The sequence below is a fragment of the Eptatretus burgeri genome, chromosome 7, assembly GCF_056783735.1.
Source record: "Eptatretus burgeri isolate ZD-2024b chromosome 7, Ebu_testis_v1, whole genome shotgun sequence".
Taxonomy (NCBI): Eukaryota; Metazoa; Chordata; class Myxini; order Myxiniformes; family Myxinidae; genus Eptatretus; species Eptatretus burgeri.
In genome coordinates this window covers 71,993,816-72,012,644 of record NC_140967.1, presented here as the reverse complement: position 1 = coordinate 72,012,644, position 18,829 = coordinate 71,993,816, and the positions used below count along the sequence as shown (strand labels likewise).

General features: G+C 41.9%; 1 protein-coding gene and 1 pseudogene across 4 annotated transcripts in view; one reads left to right on the top strand and one right to left on the bottom strand.

Annotated features, from left to right (window-relative positions):
* The window catches only part of SLC7A5 (solute carrier family 7 member 5), a 96,014-nt gene that overhangs the window by 68,193 nt on the left and 8,992 nt on the right, over positions 1-18,829 (bottom strand). For all 4 annotated transcript variants that reach the window (XM_085889012.1, XM_085889011.1, XM_085889014.1 and 1 more), the window contains exon 3: positions 18,683-18,808. In XM_085889012.1, the coding sequence (XP_085745138.1) occupies positions 18,683-18,808 (126 nt within the window). The remainder of the gene's footprint in view (positions 1-18,682; positions 18,809-18,829) is intronic.
* On the top strand, positions 8,188-9,893 carry LOC147023520 (uncharacterized; annotated as a pseudogene).

Genomic DNA, 18,829 nt, shown 5'->3' with positions numbered 1-18,829 from the left:
AATGTATATTCTGCTTCCAACTGGGTATTGGAACACGTACGTGAAGTTTCGTGTTAATCGGTAAAGGTGCGTTTTTCAATCCAAGATGGCCGCCAAACCATGTGACGTGTGACATCATAATTTTTACCAAGCGTGCATACTGCCTGCTAGATGATAATTACAAATTTTCGATTCGTTTGGTTAAGCGGTTCCAGAGAAAACATTATTTAATATATTTCTGAAATCCAAGATGGCGGCCAAACCATGTGACTTATCAATTCGAAATTAACAAACTTATATCGCCTTCCTGTCCCGAATATAGTTCTGAAATCTCCCCTTCATTGGGCCAACGCTTCTGGAGAAGAAGATGTTTGAAGGTTTTCGGGTTTTTTCAAGATGGCCGCCAAACCATGTGACCGATCAAAAACAAATTAACAAACTTGAGAAAGGACCTCATGGGGAATATATCTGTGAAGTTTCGTCTTCATCTGTCTTGCCCTTCTGGAGAAGAAGATTTTTAAAATTTATTCATTTTCAATCCAAGATGGCTGCCGAACCTTGTGACCGAGGATATCATGAATTTAAATTCTGCTTTCCATCGTCGACCCGAACAAGTGTGTGAAGTTTTGTGTAAATCGGATAAAGTCTATTTTTCTATCCAAGATGGCCGCCAAACCATGTGACTTCTGAGGTAAAATTTTTTACCATGTATGCAGACTTGAGCGAGGAAGGCACTTGCAAATTTTCGCTTCGATGGCTTATGAAATACCAGAGAAAACTTTATTTAATATTTTTCTTAAATCCAACATGGCGGCCAAACCATGTGACCTATCACTTTGAAATTAACAAACTTGCATCGCATACATGTCACGAATATAGTTCTGAAATCTCGCCTTCATTGGACCAGCGCTTCTGGAGAAGAAGATGTTTGAAGGTTTTAGGGTTTTTTCAAGATGGCCGCCAAACCATGTGACGTATCAACAACAAATTAACAAACTTGAAAGAGGACCTCAGGGGGAATGTGCGTGTAAAGTTTCGCCTTAATCTGCATAGCCGTTCTGGAGAAGAAGATTTAAAAAAAACACTAAAAAACAAGATGGCGGCCGAATTACGTCATCGATGACGTCAAAAAAAACATTTTCGTCAGTGATTTTTGGCGTAGATGATGCTCAGAATTTTTCAGATTTTTCCCATATGGCGTTCTACTTGACGAATTTTCACCGGTATATCGCTTCACCTATGACGTCACGAAAAATCACACGTGTTCCCCATAGGGAGCTTAGTAAAATGTATCAAACGAAAATTTTTTCCATTGCACGGTTTCCGAGATACAGATGTCCAAAGTTTATCGCTTTTTTCAAGATGGCGACCGTACCACGTGACCAATGACGTCATAATTATAACGTGATTGTGCTATCAAAAAAGATACATACTATGGTGAAAATTTCCTGTCGATCGGACTTAGTGTTCCAGAGAAAATGATTTTTAAAGCGAAAAAGGGTGCAAAATGCCGGCGGAAGAATAATAATAATAATGCGTAATAATAAACAGAAGAAAAACAATAGGGTACCCTGTACTCACAGGGTACCCTAATTATGTAGTCCCTCGATCATAGACCGACGTGTGTAAACAGATACAGACAGACAGACAGACAGACAGAGAAGCAATTGCTTAACCCCGCTTTGCGTGCGAGGTGATAGTGCACCAAGTGAGATGAGATGACACGTATCATACCCTTGACAGTGTTGGTGCTGACGAAGCTGTTTTTGACAAGGATGACACTGGGTGGTTTGCAATCGCTCTTCCAACAATCAGTTAGGACAGGAATTTTAAATTTTACCAGGATACAAAGGTCAACATGGGAACTTTACCATCCACCAACTAATGCTGGAAGACAGGATGCCATATTTGAAATCTATCTGAGGAATGACACTCACAATGACATCAGAACTCAAGAACTTGAAGCTGTTGATTGTTTCTGTGGAATCTGATAAAACAAAGTTCATCATATATTTTCTTTGTGATAGTTTAGGGAAGGGAACCACCTGGAACCTTTGTTCCAAACATGTCAATGGGAACAAATGCAGAACGTTGCTATAAACAAAGGAAGGTGATTCATAGCAATGATACCACAAAAAAAAAAAAAACACCAACAAATACCTTTCTTTAGCAGTTATATTCCACTCAAGGGAACTTTTGGATTCTGTGATTGCAATAAAGGACTGTACAGGATGAAAAAAATTATGCTTCAACGACAATAGTGAGGGGAATTAGCTCCATCGTGGGGCAATATCGTTACACGCTGGACAAAAGTGCCAAATTTTTTTTGTGGCTACCTATGGACATACTTAATAAAGAAATTCCATGCTCCGAAATATCGGACCATATTTTCATGTGATTATGGGTCAAAATCCAAGATGGTGGCCGAAAATTTAAATAAATAGATAAATAATTATAACTTCGCTAATATTGGTCGTAAAAATGTGTAAGCTATCTATTCGTAGGTAATGATGCCCATGGAGTCGATTGGAACCATCAGATTTGGGATTAGATCATCAGGAACTAAGATAATGGTCACATGTAGAAAAAATATGGGTCGCTCAATATGAAAATTGATGGTTTACGTTACATGTTTTAATGACTTTTTTGTTGCGCTCAAATAAGTTGTGTACATGTTCACTATCATCTTTCCTATATCATGCGTTTATTTGTAGGCAAATTGATAATTTGATGATGCATATTTCACTTTGTCTAATGTCCTCATAGAAGATTCATCTGGAAGTAATTGTATATTTAGTCCGGGAGCCAACCTGTGTACGAGGCTGTTTTAGGGTTGGACCTTACAGCCTCTGCTATAAAATTTTACACCCCCAGGATGTTTAGATATATGTTTGCAGTTCATGAAAACCAATGTTGGCAATTCATAAGCTCTTGCGAAAAATTTTGGCGGCCGTTTTTGTTTGAGGAAGATTTGAAAAATTTGATAAAACAGCAATTGTCAATAAAATTTCTAAAAAAATTAAAAAATCACATTCATGAAAAATAAATGTGAACTAAATGTAAGAATTCAATCAGTGCATTGTAAAATGACAAAAAAAATTGCCTTTGTGAAAGTAAACCTCGTAAAAGTACATAATTTTGTGAAAAATGCCTTAAAAATAACGTTTTTTGAAGATGGCCTTTAGAACTTTTCTTATCATAGGCAGATGCTGCATTAGAATACTAATTTCTCTTAATGTGATATGAACATGGTATCCATGGCTAATTAAAACAGCAAATTTGATTGAGTTCTATCAATTTTTAAAGAGAAAATTAACATTTTTGTCAACCAAAGTTACCCCTACCCCCAAAATCCTCTTACTCTATTGAACACAGTTCGGTTAAGGTTTGCTGGATCCAGGTTGGGTACTTCACAGTTCACTCTTCCAAAGGAAAATTCAATGGTGTTTGGAGTGACATGGCCCTGGAGCAGACATACAACAATGAAGGGAAGACATCTCTGTTCAAACGCATATCTCAGGCACCAGCTGCTCGAGATAAATATGTGAAAACAGCACCATTTCTCACAGCTGTATCAGAGAACATAAAGTCTATGGCTAATCTAGGCCAACAGGAATCTACTCATCATGGAGAAACACAGAAGCAGGCAACAGAAGAACATATGCATGTTGAGGAGATCAAGAAAGTGATATGCCAGCAGATGATAAACCCATTCCAGTGTAACAACCAAGTGGTTCTGCTCAATAGAGCAACTAGTGAGAAGGCTGCTTCAAAAGACTTGGTCCATGCTCAAGCTAAGGGCATGGAAGCCATTATGAAAGCAGAAGAGGTGGTCTCTATTAAGATTGAACCACTGAAGCTGGTAACTTTCTCCTCACAGAAGAAATCAAAACCATCAAGGAAACAGAGTTTAATCAGGATCTATCAAGATGAGACTGCAACTACACGTGTGCTGTGTTTCTATCGAGATGCCGACCCAGTCACAAGACAGATTGCATTTTCCCATGAGTGGACAGACTATCCATCATCCCTGTTTGAGGTTGATCCACGCTTAGCACAGGGGGTTGTAATGCGCAAAGGCAACGAGTCTGATTTCGTGGCAGTGCTAATTGCTGAAGCTGAGCAGGATGTTGTTTTACAGCTGCCATCATTACCACAGAGTGACCTATACACAGTTTATCTGGTAGACACAATGGCATTTGTAAATAAATACCAAAAAATGGGTGCAAAAACATTTGGTGAACTTCCCCAGCTGTATCTTCGCAAGCTCCTTCAGTTCAAACCTGAAATGTGCAACTGTGTCAACATCATTGGTGATCAGGATGATTTTGATGATAGCCATACTTTGAAGGGTGATGAGCAGCAGAGGAGAAACCAGACAGACCAGGCAAGACAATTCTCACCATCCAAGAGTCTAGAAATTCCGGACTGGAATTTATTCATGAAGAATCCAAGAAATAAAGGAAATCTTCAGAACTTCATTGGCACTTCCCTTTGTGAGAGTCCTGAAGCTATTCCGGATGGAGTGACCATCATTCTTGGTAGTATGATGGAAAACAAAGGTCACACTCTTTCCATCACATCAGCATCAAGTTCAGTTCTGGACTTACCTTGTGAAGAACATGAAGAGGCAGACACAAGGATTATTGCTCATCTTGCGTATTGTGTGGAATATCTTGATCACCATCGAGCTGTTGTGCATGCAACAGATACAGACATAATTATGCTGTGTATATATCACTTCTGCTGCTTGAACACATTGCAAGAACTCTGGATACAACGGCAGAATCAATACCTACCTATTCATGAGCTGGTAGAAGTGTTGAGCAAGAAGTACCAGAAAATCCTCTTGATGTCGCAGCTACACTTCTGTGCACATATGTGTTGTGTGGATGTGACACAGTGAGCTACCCATTCAGAAGGGGAAAAGAAGAGGTCAGGTCAGGTATGGGAGCATGTGCCAGAACAGCGCGTCGCTGCGTCCACTTTCCGCCGGTACTCCAGGGGCCTCCGTCTGGCCATCCCCCAGGCAGATGCCAGGCCCATCCCCATCTCCTTGAGATGATGGTCAACCTGCTGCAACCATGAGGCACGTGGTCGGCCCACTGGCCTCCCACTCATGAGACTCCCTCGCTGAGAGAATCTGGTGAGCAGGATCAGCGTCAGGAAAACGAGCCACATGTCCATACAGCCGCAGCTGATGCTCACGGACTATGCAGGTAACAAATCTCATCCGAGTCTCTCTCAGCAACCGCTCGTTGGACACAAAATCCGACCAGCGATAGCCAAGGATTCTCCGAAGAGACCTGGTACCAAAGGAATTAAGTCTCCGTCTCAGATCCTTGGTCAAAGTCCAAGTCTCGCACCCATAGAGCAAGACTGGAAGTACCAAGGACCTGAAGACTCAGACTTTCGTCCTCCCGCACAGGTACCGGCAGCGCCACACCCCATGATCCAGTGAATCCATGACTCCCCAGGCCCGACCCAGACGTCTATTGACCTCCGGCTCACAACCTGCGGAGACATGAATATCACTGCCAAGGTAAGTGAATCTCTCCACGACCTCAACATCCTCACCACAAACAGACACAGACAGGACAGCAGCATCCAAGATGTCACCGAAAGCCTGGATCTTAGTTTTGACCCAAGAAATCCGTAATCCCAACGGCTCCGACTCCTCATTCAGCACCTCGAGGGCCCCCAAGAGGATGTCTAAAGTCTCCGCAAAGATGACTGCATCATCTGCAAAATCAAGGTCTGAGATCTTGACATTGCCAAACGATGCACCGCAACTTGATCTCTCCGACATCCTCCCTAGAATCCAGTCCATACAAGTGCTGAAAAGTGTGGGGGCAAGTACACATCCCTGACGAACTCCAGTAACAACTGGAAATAAGTCAGAGATGGTACCACCACACTTCACAGCACTCTCAGTACCAGAGTAGAGTTCAGACATCAGATCGATCAGTTTCGGTGGCACCCCACGAAGACCAAGAATCCTCCAGAGGACATCCCGATTCACTGAATCGAACGCTTTACAGAGATCAACATAGGCTGCAAGCAGCCCCTGCCGAAACTCTCGTCTGTGTTCGGTGAGGACACGAAGTGCAAGGATACGGTCAATCGTTGACCTCTTTGGTGTAAAGCCTGACTGCTCTGGACGCTGGTGCTCAAGCAGATGGTGGCAAACCCTATCAAGAATTATCCGAGCAAAGACCTTGCCCGGCACTGAGAGCAGCGTCACCCCTCGGTAGTTTTTGCAGTCTTGGCGATCACCCTTCCCTTTCCAGAGAGGGACAACAAGGCCCCTCTTCCAGTCAGTTGGGATGATGCCTGTGTTCCTGTGAAAAGAAGAGCGGCACAGGTTTCTCTGGGACTGATAGGAAACCTTCCCCACCTTGTTGATTTTGGAAGAGATAGTGAAATGGCAGCAACAGAATGTGTCATTGATGAGGCCAGAGTATACTGGACTGCTCTGCATGGCCAAAAAGGGTTCAGCTGTTTGGATACCCTCAGGCAGCATATGTTTGTCTCTTCAAAATTAGACCTTAGGTCACTGCCAGCAACAGAAGATGCGTTTTACTTCCTTGTTTTAAGAGCATTGTATCAATTGCTTCTGTATAGACGTGCACATCTCAGTGACCGAGCACTTCCCCAGCCACAACATTTGGCAGAACCCTTATCAATGGAAAACTGGTCCCAATTCTCATGTCTAAGCCAGCCAAGCCAAACATAGACAAAACGGTGTCTTGCATGTGCAAATTATCCAAATGTCTGAAACGATGTTCATGCAAAAAGGCTGCTGTGCCTTGCTGAGTGACATGCATATGCCTTGGTCAGAGAGGTTCATGTGGTGGAGTTGTTTCAGAGAGTGACTCTTCCTCTGAAGAGGATGTTTCATGTCACAATATTGTGTTAATCCATTTCTAATTTTATCTTCCTTAAAACCATGGCATGTAAAAGTATGTTCTTGTTCCTGACCCCATTGATAGTCAAGCATTTCTGAGTTACATAAATCTTTTGTTGTTTGACATATAACCTTGTCCATTGAAGGTAGGTTAAATCTACACCAATTGTGATATAGGAAATGAACTCCTCTTTAATATGAGGGGTCATTTGTGTATATAGGTTTAGTGGTTATGATTTTAGGACAATATGAATTACCCCTACCCCCATCCTACATCTTCGCTTTTGCCAACATTTTGTTATCAGAGGGGGCTCGCAAAAGTGTTGACTGTGTTGTTGCGCAAGAGTTTCACCATTGCCAACATTGGTTTTCATATACTCAAAGGGTGTCTCTTTATGAAAATCAACACAAAAATTTTATAGCAGACCGGGCAATTTTTTTTTAATTTTGATCGGTTGGCTCCCGGACTAATTGTGTGGCGGTTGGATAATGTTTATTTTCTTTGTTACAGGTTGTAAACAGCCCAGAATCTACTGTTCAGTGAAACATCACACCATGGACTGGACAATTTGTGTCATTTGCCAGAACAGTAGATACACTTCACCTCTTTCATGTCCAAAGAACAGACAGAACCGCAATGCTGACGATGTCTATAAGGACTATATTGACAATGTCAGAGAGTTCGAAGAGATAGGTGCATTGCCGGTCGATGTTGATTTTGGCGAACATGGCACCCCAGAATATTTTGCAGAAAACAATGCTTCTTGGCATCGGGCATGCCACCAAACGTTTAATGAAAGTAAACTTGAACGAGAGCTGAATAAAAAACGTAAACAACAAGACGATCAAAAAGCTCCAGGTACCAGCGCATCCCAGCAATCAAAGCGACAGTCAACGGGATCAAGCAAGGACACTTGTTTATTCTGTGATGAGAGTGGCCCCAGAAAACTACATGAATATGCAACTAAATGTGCAGAGTACAATTTAAAGTTAATGGCCACCGAAATGCAAGACGGCAAAGTACTTGCAAAAACTACTATGTGGGGATCTGGTCTCAAATGAACTCAAGTACCATATAGAATGTCTGACAAAGTACCGAAATGACTATCGTGGTTACAGGCGACAGAATAGTCCAACTTGGGCCGACCAACGTGAGCTGAATCAACGAGCCAAAATGATCAATTCAAGAGTATTTGTTGAACTTGTAACGTTCATGGAGGAATCTGCCGAGGAGGGGACGTACCTATTCAAACTGTCAAACTATCGGACTGACTGAAAAACCTGAGTCCTTGAAGAGATTGATGATCGCTAGTCCTGAACAAGCTCGAGTGGTCACATCTTTTGAAAACGAATACTTGGCTTCCGACGATGCCGATCTTCTGTACCACCATCATGACGAAGGATTGTCAGCACAGAAGTTATTCCAGCAGCAAACAAACAACCTCATTCAGACGATCAATGGGTATGGAAATCCATTCTCCGATGACTGCCAAGAACTCTTGGTTCTTCATACACGTCAATGCGCCGACCAGGAAGTACCTAATGCTATGAAAGGATTAGAAGCTCTTGGAAATGCTCAGTACAACATATTTAAGGAGGTCTTCACAGAACAAAGCAAGTCTATTCACGAGTCAATAAAAAAAGAACAAACTGCATTTGTTCCAAACACCAAAACTAAAGAAAACCTCCAAAACGAAAGAGCTCACAGCCATTCGAAGTGACGCAAGCCTTTTTGGTCGACTGTACATCGCAAATCAACAGCGGGATGGAGATCGACATATTTTTCTCGCATGAAAATCAATTGTACCCTCCCAGTATGTCGGATCATGGAAAACTTCGGACGGGCACCAAGTCAGATTTGATTAGGTGCATTGAAGTATTCGAATGAGGTGAACAAGACGAACTTCCAAGAACAGTGGACTGTAAGATATTTGATGGTGCCGTCCTAGCCCATACTTTGTCAGCTGCTACTACCTTTGATGACTACGCACAGTCTATGTTCTTGCCGTTTCTTTTGCGTGAGCTACAGTATGTCAGAGACAGGAGAGATGTCGCCTGGGACCAATACTTACCAAGCAGCATCAAGGCATCCACAAGAGAATGAAGAGGCAGTGGTGTGCGCCTCAAGGTCAATCCAAGAACAAAGATACCTTCCAAGTGGAACGATTTCCTGTTCGATTCATCCAATAAAGATGAACTCTTCTCATTTTTGACAAAGAAAGTGGCTGATGGTGACTGGCCTGCTGAAAAAGGCATCTACATAACGAATGGCATTACAATTGTTTCCAGAGGCACAAGTCACATGATGTCAAACTGCACACACGAAGAAGCAGACAGCAGGATTGTGCTCCTTATTGTACATGCTCTGCAGCACGGGGCCAAGAAAGTACAAGTGCGTACGGTTGACACAGATGTGCTTGTGATCCTTGTCGACCATTTCTTCGATCTGCTGGAACTGCAACCTGACCTGGAGCTCTGTGAAGCATTTGGCGTTGGCAAAAACTTTTGTGTTCACAGCATCAACGCCATATCTGTAAGCCTTGGAGAAAGGATCGCTCGGGCACTTCCTGTATTCCACGCATTTTCAGGGAGTGATACCACCTTGTATTTCTTCCGCAAGGGCAAAAAAAGTGCCTGGCAATCATGGAAAAGCTACCCTTTGGTTACTGAAGCCTTCATCTTCATCTGGAATCATCCTTTTGAAACGTTGGATACTGGATCGCCGCAATTTAAACACCTTGAACGCTTCACAATCGTCATGTATGACAAAACAAGCAATGACGCCGACAAACGATGCGAGGCGGGAGTTGTTCTCCAAGAAAAGCAGACCTCTTGAAAATATTCCACAAACTAAGGTACTGAGTACTAAGGGCATTATGCAGAATGCTTGAATTAAATAGCAAGATTGAAATTTAGTGTATACCCAATCAGTTTGTCTTATATCAATGTACATACTACTTTGTTGCAGGATGCACTGGTACAACATGTCAAGAGAGTTATCCTTCAGGCTGGAATTTGGTCAGCAAGTCGGCAGGCCCACGTTATCATATCGTCGCCTTAAGCGTTTGGATGGAGTCTACAGGCTGACCAATGAGAACCAATTTGGATGACAATACCAGAAGCTGCAAAAGCTTGCACTGAACTTATCAAATGTGGCTGTAAATCCGAGCGTGGTTGTCACATCTGCAAATGTATCAAATCTGGGCTGAACAGTACTGACCTGTGTAGCTGCAATTGCGAAAAGAGCTAACTTGCTTGTTTTCATTAGTGTACATCATATACACATGCACATGATATAATGGTTCAGTTTTTATTAAAATATGTATTCAGCAAAGTACGTCTCATATAACAAATGTGTCTCGCGAAACGTCAATGTTCGTATCGAGCGACCCATATTTTTTATACATGTGACCATTATCCTAGTTCCTGATGATCTAATCCCAAATCTGATGGTTCCAATCGACTCCCTGCGCATCATTACCTACAAATAGATAGTTTACACATATTTTTTACGACCAATATTAGTGAAGTTATAATTATTTATCGATTTTTAAAAAAGTTTCGGCCGCCATCTTGGATTTTGACCCATAATCACATGAAAATATGGTCAGATTTTTTGGGAGCATGGGATTTTTTTATTAAGTAAGTCCATAGGTAACCACAAAAAAAAATTGGCACTTTTGTCCAGCATGTAACGATGTTTTTCCTTATTCCCCTCACTACAAAGGAAGAGGAAAAGTCGTGTTTGGAGCTGTTAGTGCTTTGATGGGGAGGGGGAAACAAGTTTGTTAATTAAATGACATGGAATATTTATTTGTTAATACTCTAATCCAAGGCCAAAAGATTTGTTAAAAACATGGCTCTGCTCAAAGTAACCTCAACACAACACATTCTTGAAAAGAATATGTTTACCATTGTACTTCAAACAGTGCAAGTTATAAATAAATGTTTTTTTTTTTAAGTCAAAAAAGGAATAAGTTCAGCATGTAGAACAAAATAAAATACATTTCAAAGAGTACAAAGAGCTAATACTGTCGGTCCCCCACCTATTGGATGGCATGAGGAATATATCTATGCAATATGAAAGCAAAATTTGCTTTTGAAATATCAGACACAAGCCAAGTTACAGAGATAGTTGCCACGGCAACATAATTCAGCCAATCACAGTAGTGATCCAATCAGGTGGAGATAATATCATGAGGAATAGATATATTATGTAATATGAAAGCTAAATGTTCAATGGTTTTTTTTTTAAACCTCGTGAACACAAAGGTACGTGGACAGATTATCGGGCAGAGCTCATTACAATTCCCCCCTCCTCGTCTTTGCACATCTCTCCCATCTCTGACCTTGTCAGAAGGGTGGGAAACAAAAAGTGGGGAAGGGGGGAGGGTGTGATGTCCACAGAACTGAAGGTCCAAGAAATGATCAGGAAGTCAATTTCCAAAAGGGATTGCTGGAAAAATGTATCCACTTCAATATTAATGCTGAGGACCACGACCAACATTAGATGAAAATGGAAATCCAAAGCACTGGAACAGATTATAAAAAAAAAGTGCTGACCAAATTTGCAAGAAATAATCAATATATACACATAAATGAATATATTTATTTATATAAATTTATACTAATAAATATATATATATATATATATATATATATATATATATATATATATATATATATATATATATATATATATATACATACATACATACTGTTGAGGATTCAGTGGTGGCGGGATTCTCACCCGACTCTTGGCACCACCCTCACCACCGCCATCTCCGGGGTTTATAACGCCGGCTGGCTCGTCACATGCCTCAGGTCACGCGTCTTCAATCGCGATACCAACGTACCCCTGGACCTTACCAGTTTGGGAAATAGACCCCGGTTACAGACTGGTTTTGTCAGATGCCGAGCATTTTCTGCCAGTCTGTAACCATTTTGGTTTTATATACCAATCGAACGGATCGTTCCTCGACGCGACACGAATTAATCCAAGGCGACAACTTCTTACGAATCAGCCAGATTTATTGGGGAACATCGGGGAACACAACACAAGCAAAACATTCAAGACAATGTATTAATTAATCTTCAACCTGTTCTTAACTAGGGAACTATGGATTACGGATTTCGAGGGGGTCCCTACCGAGATAAGCCCCCTTTCGAGGGGCTCCTATTAAAGCCGACTCCAGACTCACACAGCAGCCCGGTCCTCTCCCTCAGAATCACCGCTGGCTTTTCTTATTCTGCTCGCCTCGAGCCCACAGTCCAACTCCGTCCTCCCAGTTCTTTCCCGGCACACACTCGCCTCGAAACCGACTGCAGTTTTTGTACTTCTCCCAAAAACTGAACTACTCCCAGAATGCTCCGTTCGCTGCCCACCGGCTCCTCCCCTTTTTGAAGCCAACAAACTCCTCCCCCCAGCTCCACCTCCCTCTCCAGGCCACACCCCCTCAGCCGACTGGGCGGGGCCTATTGGCCGGAGAGGGGAAGGAAGAAGAGGAAGCTCTCGGTACACCACCACTGTACGAACGATAAACATGCATCCTACACCTCCTGACACACATGTAACATCCATTTACCGAACAGCCTGGCTGAACATGCATTTAATGGGGGATCTGGGCTAATCTTATATTTAGTAGCCTGACTAGGGCCAAATTGACTAGGGCCATTTCTGCAACAATACATATACATATATAAATATATATATATATATATATATATATATATATATATATATATATATATATACACATCAATATACATATACATCAATATAGATATATACATACACATACATATACATATATGAAGCTGGTGTTGGCTTAGTAGTTGCTTGGGATCCTCGGGGTCCTGAATTTGAGCCTCACTGCCAACTGAATGAACATCAGGGGGGTTGACTCAACCTGTCATCCTTCTGAGGTCGGCGAAATGAGCACCAGTATACTGGTAATTATACCTGCAGGGTCGAAAGCGACTAAAGGGTTGGCGTCAGGAAGGGCATCGAGTCATAAAAACATTACCACAAGAAAGGGTACCATCTGATCATTGGAGCCTGCAAAAAGCTGACCCCTGCTCAGGGAAAAAGGCTTTAAAATGGTGCGATTATATATATATATATATATATATATATATATATATATATATATATATATATATATATATATATATATATATATATATATATATATTTTAAAACTATGGGACAAATAGGAAAATAAACTACAACTTGTCCCTTTATTGGAAATCAGACATTGAGAAAAAACAGTTAGACAAGCTTATTGCAAGAAAACTGATTGGGGCTAAACTAAGAGAGACTTGTGAATCGGCTTTCAAAATAATTTAAAGCTCTGATGTAAAGCCATTTCTCGACACCAACCCCTCATCTGTTTTGAAACCTAAATGTTACAAAACAAAGGAAATTGAGAATCCCAGGCTTTTGCTGAAGAGCAAATTAAAATAATAATAATAATAATAATAATAATAACAAGCCGGTAGGCGACATGGCTGCTCACTCTAGATGGAAAGCTGGCCGACGCGACTGGCCGATATTCATGTACATGCTATCAATCAATTTAGCACAATAAATATGATTATCACAGCCCTCTTAGTTTGCGCCCAGAAAACCGCCTTGTAAAATTTCACGCATGTTTCCAAAGAGATTCTAACAAATGGCAGCCCTGGTAATTCCATTTATCTATTCGCTAAAGATTTTAGTTTTTTATATGATGCTGCAAGACATTCTCCTTGGGCACAAAAAAAAAACAGCTCCCTCGGAGGTCCAGTTTTGGAGGTATTGATTTTTTTTTACAGTCCACAATAAGTGTACGATGTACAATAAAGTATTTTAGCATTTGCTAAGCAACGGAGGTGTGCATAGCAACCATTCATTTTTGTGTACATGCTAGCCACATTGTACAGATTTCACCCAAGTTTCATCAAAATCAGACTCTTTCTCTTAGAGATATTCGCAATTAACCGTTTCTGAAATGTTCGACATGTACTCGCCCAAAACCTATCTCCTACAAATATTATTTGTTCGGGCTACAAATTGGCATGAAGGGAGCGAGATAGATTGTGCACAGAACTCTAAGCTTCGATTTTTCTTTTGATATTTTGACCACTTTAAAGGGCCGTTGCTAGGGCCCGGGGTCCCATATTCGAAAGCACACGATTCCCAGAAATATTGGTCCTACCTACGAAATTTCATTGGAATCGGTTGAGTGGTTTAGCTTCAAGGCTTGACCCAAGTTTCACGAACAGAAAGACAGATGGAAATGTCCAGAATAAGGGTGCTCTAAGAGCAGCCAATAATAATAACAAGTGTGGAGATGGCGATGGTTCACGAGCAATGTACACGGTTCTCCTTTTTTATTTTTTGACCTTCGAGGGGACGCCACGGGCAAACTGGTGGGAATCGGGAAAAACGTAAATGATGAAAGTTGAAATAACTCGAAGAGCACTACTTGCATACCAACTTTCATTCGAAACAGTTGAAAAACCCTAGCAGCTCGATGCCCAATTTATTGATTTTTTTGACATTCTAAGTTCGTGACCTTGTGACGAAAATGAAAAAAAAAAAAAAAAAAAAAACGAGCTCAGTGGGGCTATGCAGGTGCCATTGGGCTAACCAAATACCGAAACCCTGGCAGATTCGCCAAACCCCCTCGGAGAAGATGTAACTTGAAATCTGCTACCCCCTAAAAACACGTTTTTGGGGCGTGGCTCTGCTCATAATGGGTGCAGCACGCCCATTCTCCAGAAAATACAACTAGATCATGATACAAACCTCGCACCCTAATTTTATCAAGACCGGATCAAAACCCACGGAGCTATGCTCGGGACAGACAGACAGACAGACACACCCATAACGAATATAGTGGTCACTTACTGACTCGTGAACCAATAATACTTACACCACGAGCAAGAATTGCTTTGCAACACACGTCCCCTACCGATGTGATATTTTCCAAGTCCAAAAAGAGCATAACTGCAAAAAATTGATGCAACGCCCCAAAACTCAAACTTCTGTAACTTATCATAATCAAGCCATGTACGGTACTGAGTTTCAGTTAAATATATTAAAGGGTATTGGGGGAGGGGGGGGGAGTCTGTAAAACCACAGGTGTGGGGAAGTGGGGGAAACAAGCCGGTGGGGAAGAGGGTCCAAAACATAAATTTATATGTTTTTCTACTGCTGTGCTGTATTTTCATTTTACCAATATCGTACTCTGACACAATTGTCAAAAAGACAACGGACAAATCGTTAGAACAGGTCTTTGTTGTTCTGCTGCCTTCACATGCAGGTGGTTAAAGCTTTTGGTAATGTCAAAATTTTGGCAGACATTTTTTCTTGGTGGTAGAATGCAAAGTCCCTTTCATCACATCATCAAACGGACATTCATGCAATGATCTCCATTTACAGAGTCCAAGAAACCAGTCATCAGCTTCTGCCCATTCAGTTTACAAGTGGATCCAGTTCAAACTATGGGCATTGCTACGTCACCGTGGATGATAGAATATGCATTTTAATATGGCAACAACATCCAGAACACTCATAGCAATTATACAAACATTGTAAAATGCTTCAGGTATGTTGGAGTTGATAAATGACATCAACATTGCTAATCTTCAACTTACTACCTTTCTCCAAGTTTGATTGCTTCACAAAACATGGTCACCAAATTTTCTCAGACTGACCATCAAATACTGAAATATTTATTGACCTGTTAACTGATCAAACTTCAGACATTCAAAATTTGTAGTTAATTGGACCCCCCCCCCCCAAAAAAAAAAACAGCATCAGCAGTGAGGAGGAGAGATGAGGAAACAGGAGCATCAAATAAAGTATGATATTTCAAACTAGGCTGGCCGCTTGGTCAAGAGTTTAAAGACTCGTTTCTTACTCCACTGGCAGGTGTGGGCTTGATACCCTTGGCTGCTGACCCTTACCGACCCACATTTGGTAAGGTTGGCAAGCGTGGTGAATATGTATATCAAACACCCCATAAAATTATTTTAGGGAGACCTTTACCCTACACACTGGTTTAGATATATTTTATAACAAACTCGGATGTCAGGTTATTTATATTGTCAGAAAAAAAATCCCTTTGAACAACTTGTATACAATTATTGTACAAATGTATTTGTTACAGGAAAAAGCTTGTTTTCTTTTTTTATTCGATGCCTCTCTCTCATTATTCTGCATGATACACCACTTGCCATAAAGGAAAAAAAACACATACACACACACCTAATCATTTGTACTGATAGAAAGAAAAACAAATTAAGAAAATGGTGCAAGATGTCCTTACAAGAGGCAAATGGTGTTTGGGAATTTTTTTTTTGTATTAAAGCAACAGTCCTATCCTCTCTCCCCCTCTCCCTCACCAGAGCTGCTGTAGCAGTTGTATATCAGAAATGCTAACAATGAGGCACCATAGTCAAACATAATCTTAACACAGAATATTTAAAGTAGTCACAATATTCATCCATGAGCACACTGTTTTTGTCCTGTACAAGATTGAGGCTCATGGAAGGTAATAACTCACAGTGGGGAAGCGGTCCACTCTGAAATAACAAGCAAAGGAATGAACAAACAAGAAAGAAAGAGCAAAATAAACTATAAAAATTACCCCTGTGTGGGGGTGACGGTCATCTCTATAATACCACAAGTTCTCAATGTTCAGTTATGACCGAAGACGACTGTGCAGTTCTACTGCGCAGTTTGGTTAAAGGGTTAAAGGATCGAAGGGCATTGACACCCATATTATTAGGTCATGCTCGAAGAGATGACCTAAAAAGGAAAGGAAAGATAAACAAAGCTAAAAAGATTTTTTTTAACTAAAAAATAAATTAATGAATTTATAAAAGGAAGGTATTGTTGTGGGGCCGAGTTTCGGTGGCGAGTACGACCGCTAGGTGGAGCAGTAGAGTCGGCTCCACCGAACACCCGGAATCTAGATCGTGCTCCTCGGAGAACTCCGAAAGGCATGGGTCCCTTACAGGACCGTGAATGGCCGATAATTTGGCCGCGTGGAATAGGGTTGATTGCCAACCTCAATATACCTAAGTATCCACGCGGCAAAGCTCCCGGGGAATTCACAGCCTCGGCAGGCCTCGAGCGGAACGAGCCGTTATCGTGCGTAACCCGAATGGATGGTTACCAAGACCCGTCGGTCCAAATGCACAATTTACCGTTTCCCAATTTCCCAACACACACCATGCTAAGCCAATGAAAGAAACACAGAAACGAGCTGGAACATTCAACAATAGGGAAATATATTTACAATAATGGGGGAACGAGGGGAGCACGCAAGGGTAGAGTTATCCGAATATAAAAGAAATGGAAATTTATATACAAGCACTTATACAGTTGCTACTTAAAGATGGGCCCACACACAGACACACAGAAACGGACCCCGTCAGGTCTTTATTGAAGGCCTCCAGCTCGAGGAAAGAAGAGCCGGAGACCAGAGCCTGTGCTTGGACCTGTCCACCTCGTGTGGTCTTCGACGATCCGGCTCGGCGGGACTCGAACCTGCAACACGATGCCGCTCTAAGCACCAGGTACCGCGCTCTCCAACTGGCCACGCACCAGTCGACCAAGACCAAGGAGAAGATCAGAGACGACGATGATCCAGCTCGGCGGGACTCGAACCCGCAACATGATGATGATCACCACACCCCTCTTTTTTTTTCACCAGCCTGGCATTTCTTTTTATTCCTTTTTTCCTCCGGGTGGAGCAAATCGCCGTTTGAGGCGCTCTCCACCCTCATTGGATGGGGCGTCGTGGGAAAGTCGCTCTCTGTGGAAATCTCAATCCCATTGGCTGGGGTGCCGTGGGAAGGCCGCTCTCTGTGGCAATCTCAATCCCTTTGGCCTGGGTGCCGTGGGAAATTCGCTCTCTGTGGCGTGATTGGACAAGGGGCACGTCCCTGCCTTCCTGGGCGGAGTCCCGGTCTGAGGGGATGGAAATCTCCGCCCACGTACGTGGCCGAATGCACGTGGGTCATGGCGTTGGTGTGTGATGTGGAGTGAAGGAGGTTTGTTGTAAACGAAACTCCGCAGCGCACACATGTAATTCCCGTTAGACACAGGTTGGGGCTCCCTAACTATAAAAACACACTTACCGATATCACTGTTCTATAAAGACCTGAATGTTGAGTGCAGTAAGCTTCCAAATTCGTAACAATATGTCGTCTATTACATGTGGATCAATAAAGGAAAATAAAAAATAAAAGAAAGGGAAAGAAAAATAAAAGTTAAAGTGTGCAACAAGCCTCGATTTTGGAAATTTAATAAGGGGGTTAAAGATAGAACGTGTTCATCTTGGAGTCGTTGGAGTGGGAGATGGTCAGACAAAACTTGGTGGTTAAAAAACAAAAAACATAAAATAAAAGAGGTTGCCGACCTACCTGCCATCCGCGAGCATCAAATCTTGTGCTTCGGCCTCATTGCAGGAAACACTTTGCAAAAGGAATCTTAAACATCCATGCAGTACTAATGAGGCAGACAGCTCAACATGTCCTTCACAATATGGCCTCTGTTTGCACTGTCGATGCTCGTTTAGTTGCATCAAATTTGGCCAAGGAGCGAATGGATAAACATACTGCTCAGAGGTGAACACAATAATGAAAAGCGAGTCCACTCTCAAAACACTGATGAAAACACAAATTTTAAGAGACCAATCGGAAAATTTACTTCCAATGGTACATTTCAAATCCACAAAGAGAAACAATATTCCTGAGCACAGGTACCAATAATTTTTTTTAAAAAGGAAGAAAACTCACCGGTGGAAATCTGATAAAAACCACAACAGATAATGAGAATCAGAGCAAGTAGCTTGGCAGCAGCAAAAAGGTTCTGAACCCTCATTGCTGCTTGGACACTGAAGCAGTTCACAGTCGTGAGCAACACTAGATGGAAAGAAGGGTAGA